We start from the raw sequence: 13,612 nt of genomic DNA on the forward strand, positions 1-13,612 counted from the left end.
AATTCACATGGTGCCATTGGCACAGATCATTCTGTTTTCTTACTTACATTGAATTGAATTTTGCTGTCTTTGTGATGCAAAGATCATATAGACAGTGTTACAAAGCAAGAAGTCCAAAATAACTTTTATTAAGAAACCAGGAAGACACAATGTGTTCACTTGCAGTGGGTGACCTGAGTTAGCAGGGAATTTAATTCTGCCTTTGGCTCCTGCGAACAGAATCCAACTTTGCAGAGATGTTTCACAATTAAGAGGAAAAAGGTTCTCCACTGCTACATTCAGCAACATTTAATCACCTTTCCCTCCATAGCAAGATTAAACAGACACAGCCTCCACCTAAGACAACCAAAACTTTAAGCAGATAGAAGTCAACCAGGGCCTTCTGCTCCTGCTTAGTGCTCATTAAAGTATTCAGTTAATGTATCCATGAGCTCCTGCTTCTTCCCATCACCCTTCAGCCCATAAAGCCTGCATGCATCCTTCAGAACAGGTACAGTGAGCTTGCCTAGAGTGCCCTTCTGCACGTGACTCCGCAGCTCATCTTTTGAGACTTCTACCTTGGGCCTCTTCTCAGTCTGACTATCAGAAGCTAGAAAGATAAATTTTAGATCACCAAGATTTTAAAAAGTTTCTTAATAGAAAGACATCAACGTTTCTCATACGTAACACAGTTAATGGCCATTACCACATGCTACTTTTAACAGCTACTTCCACATTCACAGACCTATTATCCATATTTTGCTTTAAGAAGCAGGTGTCACTCACTAAGTCAGTCACATAGTGTTTCATTGATAGGAGTCATCTCAAACTCAAGTATGAAACTTAAGTGTTCTGATGAAAAGATGACCCCCAAATGAAACTTTTAAAGGATTCTCACTGAGACAGCAGAATGCAATGATTCCACAGGGAGCTCAGCTAACTGACACTCCCACTTTATGCAGTTTCATAGACTCCCAAACCACCCATGTACTTGAACATTACTTGGACATGTAGCCCTAAAGACACCCATCTTGGACTTGCTAAACAGCCCATGCATAAAAGTCTGTCCCCTCACCAACACAAACTGAAAGCATGAATGATTTTACTACTCTGTCATAAAAAGCAAGATATTAAAAAAAAAAAAAAAAGTACTTTGCAATCATTTACCCACATTGCTTCTTATACTTCACTATGCAGTTTCTCGTTCCAGCTGTTCTCCAACTGGATACCATAGTATTCTCTACTCCCCAAGAATCACCACTGGATATAAATTATATCTCCACAATTAATTGTGGAGATGAGCAAAGAGAGTTGTTGCACAAGTGGCTTCCATAAACTATGAGACAAACTGAAAACACAGAAGCTTCTAAACTGAATATGGACACCACATTGTGTGTCTGCACCACTATTACTGACCTTGTTTTCGTTTTGCAGCCTTCCCATCAGGATTGTAGTCAGGGGGATAAACCAGCTGCTTGAACTCCTCTACCAGGTTGCCCAGCCTGTGGTTCATCTCTTCAGCTTTTGGCACTGGCAAAAGAAAAAGATTTGACCTCTCAAAAACAGAGTGTTCACAGGACAGTCTGAACAAGGCCATCACCAGATACAATTGCGCTTCTGTAATAACTAACGTGCAAGCATCTTGCAAATATGCAAATTGCAAAGACCTATGTTATGATATTCACAAATGAAAAATTTACAGCTCTTGGTAATATCAACAGTTTGTGTTGTACATATGTAATGGACTTGCATATACCCCTGAAGAGGAAATACATATGTGCAGAACAAAACTGACACAGTGGAAGTGATGTAGAATGTCTGCTACGTGACTGCACTGTTAGCCAGGTCTAATCTCAGACATCTAAAATACAACATTACTACCTAAGGTTGTGAGTAGCTTGTGGCAGAACAACTTGTTTCTGTCATGAGTTTGTATGATATCTAGCACAGAGACCTATATTATTTGTTAGGTTATCACTTCAGAAGAGACAAATAGTTACTCTAACAAAATTCCTGCACTACAACATAATTTTAATAAAAGGAACTTCCCCTTCCGGAGCAGGTTTCTGTCCTTTGACAAGATATTCTTACCTAGAAACTCTCACAGCTGTTAAAGGAAAAATTCACACAGACGTGGGTACCACTGGGCTTGCAACTCAGATTGGGCCACCCCCTCAATGAATGGCAGAGAACAAAGGGATACAGCACAGCTTATATACACTTATCAAATCATTAGTCAATGTCCAAAGTTTTTAGAAGTTTCCTTTAGTCTTCTCAGTTCTGCGAATCCACCACTTGAACCTGTCCCAGTTGATTCCTCTATTCAGTTCTAGCCTCTGCCTCAGTTCCAAGGTTCTCCTCTGATCACGATCTTCTTTCTGCCTGCTTTAACTCACACAATCCTTCAAGCACACTTAGTCTTTGAAAAGCAATTCCTATTCACATATACTGATTTTTCTAAAAAAGCACCTGCATTTCTGAGAGCACCTGTGTATACAAATTGATGATCTATTGTTTCTCTATTCTCCCACTGATTAACTTGACTAAGTTTTAAATCAGCCTTGCATTAGAGCTATACAAGGGATGAAGCCTGGTTCTGCCATTTAGCAGCTTCAGCACTTTAAATTTCTTAATTCAAAATACACTTCCTTTAACAACAGCCACAAGATGGCATCATTGCCTCCTAGCAGGATAATTCCCCAAGTAATTCTGCCTATTTCTCAGACTGAAATATTAATTAGACTCTTAAAGAGAGGAATTTCAGAGAAAACATTTGTCACCATAGAAAAAAGATGATTCAATTTTAATTTTGGAGGGTAAAGTGAACAATTTTTCCTCTATTTAAAAAGTGACAGCATTAGAAAGTAAGGTTTCAGTATTTCAGAATGGATGCACCCAGTATTCTACATCTTGGAACTGCACACAACTGAAATACTTTTTAAAAGACATTTGGGTTTGTAGTAGCATATCTCTGACTTAGAACAAAGTCAAGAGCCCTCTACCCCACCTCCCTTCGCACCCACCAATAATTCTCACTTGTAAGATCTTCGGCTTGTTCTGGTTCCATCATATCCAGTGCCAAAGCCTCCAGATTCCTGAAGTGCTGCTGCAAAACTGGGTTCTCAAAGCTGTCAGTCCTGTCAAGAAACCCCCAAAATGTCAATGCCAAGACAACACATGACACACAACATCTACCACCAACTTATTTCAAAGTAAAACTTCCCTCTTCCCCACAAAACAACCCATCTTAGCAGAACTGCTTTTCTTCTTTTCAGTTTCCCTGCTGAATCACTATCCTGTCATGGATCAACTGCATTAGGAAGCTGTGTGAGAGTTAATTGAGACAGTGGCATTCTACTTTAATAATAACAAAGTTGTTTGTACCCCCAATCTGTGTAAACTGTACATGCATTTACTTTATCCATGCATAATTATTTCACAATTCTTATGCTACTTTCCATATACCTAGGAAAAAAACCTCCCATAAAAACCAATAACATTTATCCAGGCTATAATGAAAAAGGCCTAACTATTCCCTCTAAAAGTGTCTAATTTAAACAATCCAGGTCTGATCTGCAATAGATTGGCAGAACCACAATAAAATGTGATACCACTGCAACAAATGACAACAGCCCAGAGAACAAGAGCAATTCCACAAAGAACTCCAGAACGTGCTACATAAAGCATGTGGTTCCTGGGTATCCAGAATGATTAATAACAAAGATTGGACAAAGCTACTGCAAAGGGAAGCAATTTGTATCAAAATACATCAAAATCTCACCCTGTGGACACCACAGCTGAACAACATGTACAATAGAGGAAGCAACAGCATTGTGCTTTCTTCCCCCTGCGTGCTATTTATCTCTACCTGTATTTGAATCGTAGCTTTTGAATTATTTCTTTCATTTTGTCCACTTGCTCTCGACTGGCTGGCACCTTTTCTGTAAAATCAACATTCCGTTTGTCATCTGCATATGGTAGGAAAATTATGTGGAAACCTACACAGAAGAGAGGGAGCAGGAGAAGTTATACAGAACCATGGCCTCGAAACAGTAATTCATGGGAAAGACCAAGATGCTCATTATCTAGATCTGATGACTCCAGCTATTTTGTTGTAAACAGCAGCTGTCCATAATACTTCCTAGCACCTACAGCATGACATTCAGTCCCAATCTCAATGTATATAACCAACATCACTAATGGCGTTTTGAAAGAGATTAGAATCAAATGCATAGCTAAGAGCTGGATACTTGTAACTCACTTTTTACGCAAGAGTTAAACTTGTCTAAATTTCCCATATCTCACTGGATATGAGCTTGAAAAAGGCTCGTTTGAAATTAAGTTAATGCCCACATGTTATTTCTGAAATGCTTTAGTTCATACACAAGCAGCGTTATTTCCCTACTTCACATTCTCCCAGAAGAGGATTTTCCAGTTAAAGAGGTGAGAAAATGCAAAAGAGCAAGAGTCTGCCTTTGCTGCCTAATCATTCCCCATGAAGCTAATAAGGTGTGAGGCTCGGAGCGTGAGTTTTTTTTATTTAATATCATAAAATGTATCCAAGGATACAATAAAATGCAGGGAAAAACATGCTTTCTAGTCAGCAAACAGGAAAAAAAATGGCTTTTAACGTTTAGGTCAGTTACTTGAATCTTCTAAAAAGACACAGGAAGCAGAGAAAATACTGTAGCCATGTTATACCTGAGCAAGCACTGATGCAACTGGGATTTAAAAAAAGAAATTCAACACCAGATGCTTACAATGACAAAACTGAAGAAAAAGGATGTTGAAAAGCACTCTCCTCAGTTTTGAGGGGAGCAGCACTAACAATATTTCCATGCAATACAAGGCACTATTATGTTGTCAGCAGACTACATCCAATCATGCAAGGAAAGGCAGCATCTCTTCCCATACCTGGAGGGGCTAACTGCACTTTCTGCTCATCCACCTCTTCCTCCTGAGGAACCAGGGCCACAAAGCGAGGAGGAGTGTTTCGGCGGGCAGTGTATCTGCACAGTACCATCACCTCTCTCTCCAAGCATTTCATCAATAAGGCATTAAATAGTGTTGTACTGCCTGCAAAGTAAAAACTGCATTGGTAAGATTAACAGTTTTGCTCCTTTGTTCAGGAATGTAACCCTAGATATTACAGTTTCAAAACCTGTGAGTTCTTTGAAATGCTTGCAATAAATATCGCAGAAGTAAAAAGCAACTTTTGGAAGCAGGAGCCCCTTGAAAATGACAGTATTAGTGTCTCTCCTGACCAGAGCAGTGAGTTCTGGTGAAAGAAATGAAATCACTAGCATCAAGGAAATATGGTTGAAAATTGGTAAAAGATATCTACAAAGCCTCTTTCTGGTCTGGTGGGACTTTATAGCAGCAGCACATCATAGGACCTTTTTGCAGAAGTAACACTAAAAATTCAGTCTGCAGTATTCCTCTAGAGGCACACATTTGCTTTGTATTCTATGGTGGTCAGGAAAAGACTGAGATATAGGTAAGGTGTTTGACTCGGGAAACTGCAAAGCTGGATAAGCTAGTGTAAAAATTCTTCTTTAGTCAGACACTGCAAAGCATCCGGTCATAACTCAGCTCTTTATCCACCAGTAGACTGAGGTGCTAGAGCTTCTTCTCTACTATTGCAGCTTTGGATGGATTAATACTGTATTTCTATGGAAGCAGACTTACATATACACATAAAATGTCCTAGGCATCCTCTCCTTTACAAGTCCATAAAATGCTGTTAATTCAACCATGCTTCTCGAGTATTATGTTTCCACTCCTAGCTGGTATGGACTTAAAAATAGCAATTACCTTCACTGGTTTGGGGTTTGTTGTTTTGTTGTTGGTTTTTTGTTTTTTAACCACTTTCACCTTTTTGTCAGGTACCAGGATCCTTCACTTCCATGAATGACAAAATCAAATTATTCTGGGACTACACCTGCATAGTTTGATTAGCTGCTACTCATGATGGAAGCAACATGAATCCCAATCTGCTCTTCTGTTACTGAAGAAAACAAGAACTAACTGCAGCTGAGAGGGGCAAAAAGAGTTAATTCTACACTTTTTAACATTAGCAAGTTTTTAAGTTGGTCAAAGATTCTACACCCAGTGATCTTCACTCAAACACACTATGGATCAGCTGGTTACCCTAATGCAAGGTGGTGAATCTTCTCTTGCCACCTTTACTTACCACTGACTAGGGACTCATCAGGATAGATGAACTGGGAGGGCTTGATATGGTGGTGCTGTTTTAGCATTGAAAGTGGTTTGAAGCCAATCAGAAATAAGCCCGGAGAATCAAACCGTTTTAATTCTTCTGTTTCCTCTTTCTCCAGCACAATCTGGCGGTTTCCATATGTCTAAACCAGGGAAGAGCAGATAGTAGGGCTGCCAGCATAAAAAATTGCAGTGGGGGTGGGGGGGTGCAAGGAGGAAGAGTATGCAATTGCTGTCTTCCACTAGAGGGTTATAGACATGAGAGAAAACTCTCATCATTAGGGCACACTGACTGCAAGTCACAGTCTGTGACCATTATCACAAGGGAAAGTCTACCTGGACATTAGCCAAATGCACTTTCTTAAGACACTGGTTAAGCCCTGGCACAGAGAGTCTGCCACATCTCATCCTTGGAGTTCTTCAGAGCTGTCCCAAACAAACTCTGAGCAACCTGATTTGGTTTTGTGAGTCTTGGTCTGGGCTGGGTAGGACCAGACATTTTCAGAGGTCCTGTTTGATTCTAAACTTGCCTCAGCAGATGCACATCAGCTACCTGCTCCTGGCAGAAACAGTGACTGAGAAACAACGCTTTTGAAGCATCACTCATACATCAGAAAACCAAAAACATACTGTAATCCAGATGCTGAAGTGAGACATCAGGGCTTAATGCTCAGCTTTGTCTTCATCTCCTGTACTTTATTTCAAGAAACTAATGTCCAGTATAAATAAACTTAATATTTAATCTTAAGACAACAATTTTAAGAACTTTTAGCATGGTAGGACAAGCAAAGTGTGCTTCTGACAATATACCCAGCAACCACATATCCTGCTTTGAAGTAAGGCTGTGCCTGAACAGAACATGATTTTCAAACTACATAAGCCAAACTATCCAGCAGGAAGGCAAAGCAAAGAACAAAATAACAAAAAAAAAAGGTAATGTGCCTTTTTTTTTCTTCATTTGGAAAAGAGCTCCAACTCCCCTCACCCCATGATTCACAGTTGCATACTTAATAAAACAGACTAAATCTGTTCCTAATGAATCAAAAGGTAACACCAGCAGCAATAGCACAAGACCACATAAGGTCAGGCTCTAACAACCTGGTTCTGCCTTACAGTAAGAAGTGACCTGTGGTCCTGAGTGCACTTCCACCAGTGGATATGCTTTCCCTTGACAGTCATGCCAGAGAAACAACCCACTCTCACTCTGCATAGTTTATAAAGTGACCAGGCTATCCCCAGGGGCATACAGATGTAAGTATTTCTGCATCTGATCTTGAAAGTGAAGTACAAACAAAAGCAGCAGGAGAATCAGCATCTTCCCTCACCCCCAGTCACAGAAACAGGAAAAAGCAAGCACACAATCAATACATTACCTGAGCCCTTTTTGTGTCACTAGGCAGGAGCAAGCTGCCTGTTTTTCTGTTAAACATCCTTGTTTTTGTTTTAACTGGTTCATTAGTTTCCCGATAAAGCTTCACCGGATATGGCTTATAAGCTTTCTGAACAAGGTTGTAAACACCAACAGAAAGCGACAGATCTTTGTTCAGATACAGGTTTAACCTGCGTAAAAAAGCAGATACAGACTTGAGACTTCCAAAAGATCACTGTTGCAAAAGAAAGCCATCTCCTCAAATAACTTATTTTCTCTGACCTCCTCCTATTCTCCTCCCCCAAAATCACATGTATCTCTGGAAACATACTATTACTTGATTCATAATCTCACTTGTACAAAAACATTATTGGAATACTGACATTTCTGGTCATAAAAATTATTTGAACACAAATAATTTACCATATTTCTTCCACTTTTTTTTCACTCTGATGGGCAACTATGCTCAAGCAGAGCACAGGACAACTTTACTTTTGGGCACCCCACTTGTGCTTAATGCATTGTGACCTCTGAATTCACACAGCTGTTCACACAGAAGACAAAAATTCCCAAAAGAACTCCATCAAGCCAAACAATATCACAATTTAAGAAAAAAAATAATCAGAAGTTAGAGAAAAATTCAGAAGCAAAGGTTTAAAATTGGAAGTTATCTCCCAGTTCTGAGAGCAAGAGAGTGAATGTTACTTCCTTTCCTCTAAAAGCTATCACTTGTACGAGACTCCTTCTCCTTAACTATTACAAAACTTGAGGAACGCAAGAATACCAGTGACAGCAGATGAGGCTGGGATTTTTTTTAACCTATATTAAAAAAACACTAGGCTGTGAAGTTCATTCCTTACTGTGTTTCCACATCATTCTACTATGAACTCACTCATCAAAAAAAACCCCAACTGTTACGGAGTACATAGAAAGTACTTTTGGAACTATGTGCTTTGTCAAGATCCCTTTAATCTCTCTGTAAGTATCTCTAATGTTTCAGTAGGAGATCAGAAATATCAAGGCTGTGTGACAAGTGCCTAGACAGACAGGTCACATAGCTATTTAATAATAGGCCAAAATACCTACCAGTCATGTTGAGATAAAATTTTTCTAAGTTAACACTAGTAAGAAGAGCCTCATTTCAATCAGATCTCACTATAAACTATTTTACATGTTTATGCCATTTTTTGAAAAATGATCATTCCTGGCCAAGCTCGGCACAGGAGACGTCATGCAGGGGAAGAAAGGAGGCCCTGCTTCACTCTCCACTCTTCTCATCCACCAAGGACAAATATCCTTGGAAGCTATGGAAGAAACACTGATCTTGGACTAAGGAATTAAGACAGGATTGTAAGCACTGATGTCTTTGTAGACCAATCATTCCAGAAAAGGGAGGTGAGATGCAGTCTAAAAATAACATCAGGTGCCTCCACTGAATGAAATACAGTAACTATAGGCACAAACCTGACTAAAGTTCGTTTCCTTGTCTCCTTTGCTCGTACTTTCTTCATGAGATGTTCTAGTTTCGCTGACTCCTCAGGCTGGATTCCAAGGTCCTCATCATCTGCTATGTTTATGATATCCCTGTAGAACAAAGAGATATCAAACCCTCCAGGCTTCTTCAAGTGCATCAAGTCCAGGATGATACCTAGCAACAAAGTAAGAGATAGGAGGAGGATCACAGAAACTGCTTTTTTCTTACATCAAAACGTTTCTCAGCACTTTCAGATTTCTCTATCTAAGCAAAGAATTTAAGCAGGAAAACGCTGCAAACTCTCATCTGCACCAGATGTGAAATTTCCTAGGGAAAGAGGCAAAAGACTTTCTTCAACTTCAATTGAAACAATGTAGCATAGAAAATGTTTCTTCCCTAATTAAGAATCTGGACAACCTTGTGTATGAAACTGCTCTGACAAGCTCCTGTGAAACAAAATCTTATCTCAGGCACAGAGGGAAGTAATCTGTTCAGAAATTCCCCTTTCCCAGTTACAAGGGCTAATGGATTAGGGAAACCTCACAGCTTCTAGAACCAGCACATTTGCTGAACTCCAAGAACTCCAAGTGGTTCTCTCAGATATGTAGTTGAAGTAATGGAGCGTTTGCTCCCCAGTCTCTGAGCTCAGGTTGCTGTTCTGCAGCTAATTCAAAATGGAGCCATTAAAGTAATTTTCCTTTTGTGTTAACTTAGTGTTATTATTCCCTTCCTGGAAAATGGTGGAACAATGAAATAAAGTACAGTTTGTTTTTCATGGTACTCTCAAATCCTGATTTACACTATTAGAGTAGAAAAAGAGATCCTAGAAAATAACTGTTAGTCGCTGGATACCAGATTGGGCAACAGATTTTTCAAATTTAGATTAGATACCAAATTTCTAATTTAGAAAACTTTAGAAAGATTCCCCACTCCCGATGTTTTTACATTCTTTTTGTATCACAAATTTACAATGCAGTTAACATCTGCTGCAAGGATACATCACTTTTATTCTGCCTGAAATTAAAGGGGAAAATAATGACCTGTGTCTCTCAGATCACCAGCTCTGGTCCTGGCCAGCTTGGCTTTAGCACTATCATTGGCATGAGGGTCATCTTCATTGGTGAAGAGCATGATCCTTTTGTGGCTCAGTCTGACTTGGACATCACTGAAGAGATTAGAGCAGGCCCAGAGTGCTTCACCCAGTGAATAGTCGGCATTGTGGCCAAAGGTCTCATGGAAAAGTGTTTGTCCTTCGTCTCCCCTGTATTGGTCCAGCTCCAGAACACGCTTTGCACCTAAGGGGGATAACAGCATTCATATACATTGGAAATACAGAAGTAGTACCTTCTTCTAAATATGCACCCAAGGACCCCTTGCAGTTGACATCCAAGTAATGTCCCCCTAGCACCTCTGTGACAATGCCCTTCCAACACATGGCTGAGCAAATTGTTCAGCATAGCCTAACACTTGCAATATTGCAAACCAGTTACCACTTGAAAGCACCTGCTAGGGCCAAGAGAACACAAAGTGCCCTACCACCAATGTGGGGCTCTTCCATCTGGGGGAGGGAAACATGCAGAGATTAAAGTATCACAAACCCTCTACACAGAAAGGACAAGTGCTCAGCAGGAAAGGCAGCAACGGCACCCACTGCAGAAGGTGCCACCAGAGAAAGGAGAGGAGCCTGAAATACATGCTGTATCTCCATGGCACACTGGGAAATTGGAGAATCCCTCCTGCTCCCTTGCCCCTCATGTCAGAGAGAATCAACCTATAGGTCAGACACAGCCCACAGATCACTACATGGAGCACAGCAACATTTAGGGCAGGCGTCAACAGCCTGTTTAAAGCCCAGTGGATTACTCCAGCCCAACTGTGACTGTTTTTCCCACCTGTCTAACAGCAGCTTCTGTTTCCTCCCATAATTACGAAGGAAGACAAGCTTTCATTTTTCAGCTACTGCATTCTGCATAGCTTCTTCCTTTATCCTTCATTCAAATTCTATAGCACTTTTGAAATCTCACCTGAAAATGTCTTTCCCTCCCATTTAGTATTTTATTTTCATGTCCTCAGCTGTCATTTAATTAATAGCATGAATGTTTATCATTACATACTACATAGTAACTAACTATAGTATTTCTTACTTCTCCAGAGCACACTGCTCTCCAGGGGCAGCAAATAAGACAGTTACCTTCCTATTTAACAACAACTACCTTTCATCTGCACTGTCTTTATCAGCATGGCCAAGTTGCCACCTCTAACACAGGGTAACAGGCAAGCAGGGAAGGAAGAGGAAAAAGGATGACTGAGAAGCTTAAGGTACAGACTGCCAGAAAATAGGTAAGAACCTAAGGCAGTCTTGTCAGGTCCCTGTCATAATTAATTCTGAAACTAGGACAAGGCAGTTCTTTCAGGAGAACCCCATGTGTTATTAAATCTGCACCTCCTAGTTAAGAAAATGAAATAAAACCTCCTCAGAGATAAAGGCTGTTATTAAAAGCTACAGACAAAATCCTTCCCAAGACTCTCCACTGACAGAACTTGCCACCATTAGGCGTGCACTCTTAGCACTCCATCTACACCTTTTCCAATTCAACAACTGGCACTCATTATCAAGCAGATGCTAGGTAATTCTAAGAAATTCCAAGAAAATGGAAGGGCTAAATTCAAGAATTGCGAAACTTATTATGAAAATAAGAGACAGAACACCCCAAACAGGCTAACATATTGGACAACCTGTTCTAGCTGACCCCGTTAGAGCAGGAGGGTTGGACAAGATGACCTCCAGAAATCCCACTCAATCTCTGCCATTCTGTGATATTCTCCATCAGCTGGAATCCATGGTACCTTAGCATGTACACGCACTTTTCAGAAGTGCGGCAGACACATGATGGGCTTTCAAGAGTTCTGTTGAGATCCTCTTAGGTTTAGCAGACAGCAAGTGAACCACCATGATGATACAGAAGACATAGAAAAGTGACCTGAACCAACTATAACAGAAAAAGCTACACCCCAACTAAGTTTCTAAGCTTTCAGTAAACTTCTGAACCTACCCTTGCCCTCGCATCTCAGTAACAGGAATTTTATCTGACAGTTTTCTGTTTTCAGACAGGCCAGTTACTGAAAATGCTACTAGACAGACTTCCTTACTCCATCTTTCTACATAACCTTCATACCACTCTACTGTCTTTACCTGGATTGTCCAGCTCCTGAAGAACATAGATGTGCTTGAAATCTGCAGAGTTCTTGTTCTTTTCTGTACCATAGAACACAACACTTAACAAGTCCCTGTCACTACTAATAATCTTGCTGGTATACACATTCCGGATGCACTGAAAAAAAAATGCACACAGGTCAAAACATGAAGAAATCAGTTGCAGTAAAGGTGCAAAAGTTTTGTCTTTAGCAATCAGCAATTTATACAACTACACTCCAGCAAACTGACGAACCATAACGAATGCTTTAAGATAAATTTCACCAGAAGAAACAATTTGCAATCTTGTCTTTCGAGAGATTCTTTTCAGTACACTGCCTTAGACATTTTTCAGCAGTATTCCATTCCTACAAGCAAGACCAACGAAATGAACATTTCTTATACCACCATGAACGCAGACCGATCGCTCATTCTGTAAACGTTTCCCTCACCACACTCTGGACTTGGCCCACCAGGCAAGATCTTTCCAAACCCGCAGCCATTCGGCAATCCCAGTTGCTCGAGTTTCCCAGTGACCTGACACCAACAGATCAGGCAGAGCAGCCCGGCAGCCACACCCCCGGCGGAGCCACGGATCCCCGAGGGCCTGCAAAGCCCCCCGAGGGCCTGCAAAGCCCCCCGAGGGCCTGCAAAGCTCCCCGAGGGCCTGCAAAGCCCCCCGAAGCTCCCTCAGCGCCTCACCTGGATGGTCATGTCGAAGGGAGTCACGCCGTCCCCATCAGGCTCAAACATGGCCTCGGAGCCATCCACTAAAAAAATGAGGCTGTCCCGGCCTGAGAACCTGCAGTCCCCTACGGAACGGGGGGAAACCGTTACAGCAGCGGCCTGCTCCGCCCGCTGGCCCCGGGGAGAAGCGGGCCCCGGGCTGCCCTCGGTGAAGGGGGGCTGGACCCTTACCGACCGCCTCAGCCCTCTCCTCCTCCTCCTGCTCCTCCTCCTCCGGCCCCTCGCTCCGGTAGTAGGACACCCACTCCGACATGGCTCTCAACGCGGCGCCAGGCGCAACGGGCGCGGAAGTGCCGGCGGGGAGGGGGGGGAAGGGCGGCGCGTGCTCGCCCCGGCCGCGCGAGCCGGCCCCGCCCGCTCCCACCTGCGCTCAACCAACCCCGTCGGCCGCGCGCCGCTGCCTGCGCTCACTAGAAGACCCGCCTCCCAAGGTAACTCTGACCAATGGAGACAAGAAGGTCGCCGCGCGTGCCCCTCCCGCGGGAAGCCACGCCTCTCCTCGGCGAGGATTGGTTGCGGCGAGGAAAAGAAGGCGGGAGCTCTCCCCGCCTTGCGTGTGGCTCCGGTTCGCAAGCCGGAAGAGGCACCGAGCTTCAGCCAATGGCAGGGGGGCTCCCCGTCCCCGCCCGCC

The 13,612-nt window shown here is 42.2% G+C and overlaps 1 protein-coding gene across 2 annotated transcripts; it reads right to left on the bottom strand.

The window, feature by feature from the left end:
* Nucleotides 1–97: 97 nt before the first annotated feature.
* XRCC6 (X-ray repair cross complementing 6) lies at nt 98–13,354 on the bottom strand. 2 transcript variants are annotated; one of them, XM_005237400.4, is made up of 12 exons: nt 13,153–13,352; nt 12,937–13,046; nt 12,235–12,373; nt 10,082–10,336; nt 9,032–9,215; nt 7,572–7,758; nt 6,173–6,341; nt 4,894–5,055; nt 3,848–3,977; nt 3,016–3,116; nt 1,396–1,509; nt 98–589 (listed from the first exon to the last, which is right to left on the bottom strand). In XM_005237400.4, exons 1-12 carry the CDS (start codon nt 13,232–13,234, stop codon nt 393–395), a joined length of 1,830 nt encoding a protein of 609 aa, XP_005237457.1. In that variant the 5' UTR covers nt 13,235–13,352; the 3' UTR covers nt 98–392. The 2 variants fall into 2 exon arrangements, 1 of the variants encoding a protein (XP_005237457.1); XR_008747915.1 differs by having other exon boundaries at nt 557–589; nt 3,003–3,116; nt 13,153–13,354.
* Nucleotides 13,355–13,612: the final 258 nt, after the last annotated feature.

This window comes from Falco peregrinus, chromosome 6 (assembly GCF_023634155.1).
Source record: "Falco peregrinus isolate bFalPer1 chromosome 6, bFalPer1.pri, whole genome shotgun sequence".
Classification (NCBI taxonomy): Eukaryota; Metazoa; Chordata; class Aves; order Falconiformes; family Falconidae; genus Falco; species Falco peregrinus.

Bases quoted from the DNA above. Each gene is read 5' to 3' on its own strand.
- XRCC6 (XM_005237400.4), bottom strand. From the start codon at position 13,234: ATGTCGGAGTGGGTGTCCTACTACCGGAGCGAGGGGCCGGAGGAGGAG. The intron at 1,510-3,015 runs GTGAGAATTATT...TTCTTTTGCCAG, and splicing joins ACAAGCCGAAGATCTTACAA to TGCCAAAAGCTGAAGAGATG. The intron at 590-1,395 runs GTCAGTAATAGT...TTATCTTTCTAG, and splicing joins GGCTGCAAAACGAAAACAAG to CTTCTGATAGTCAGACTGAG.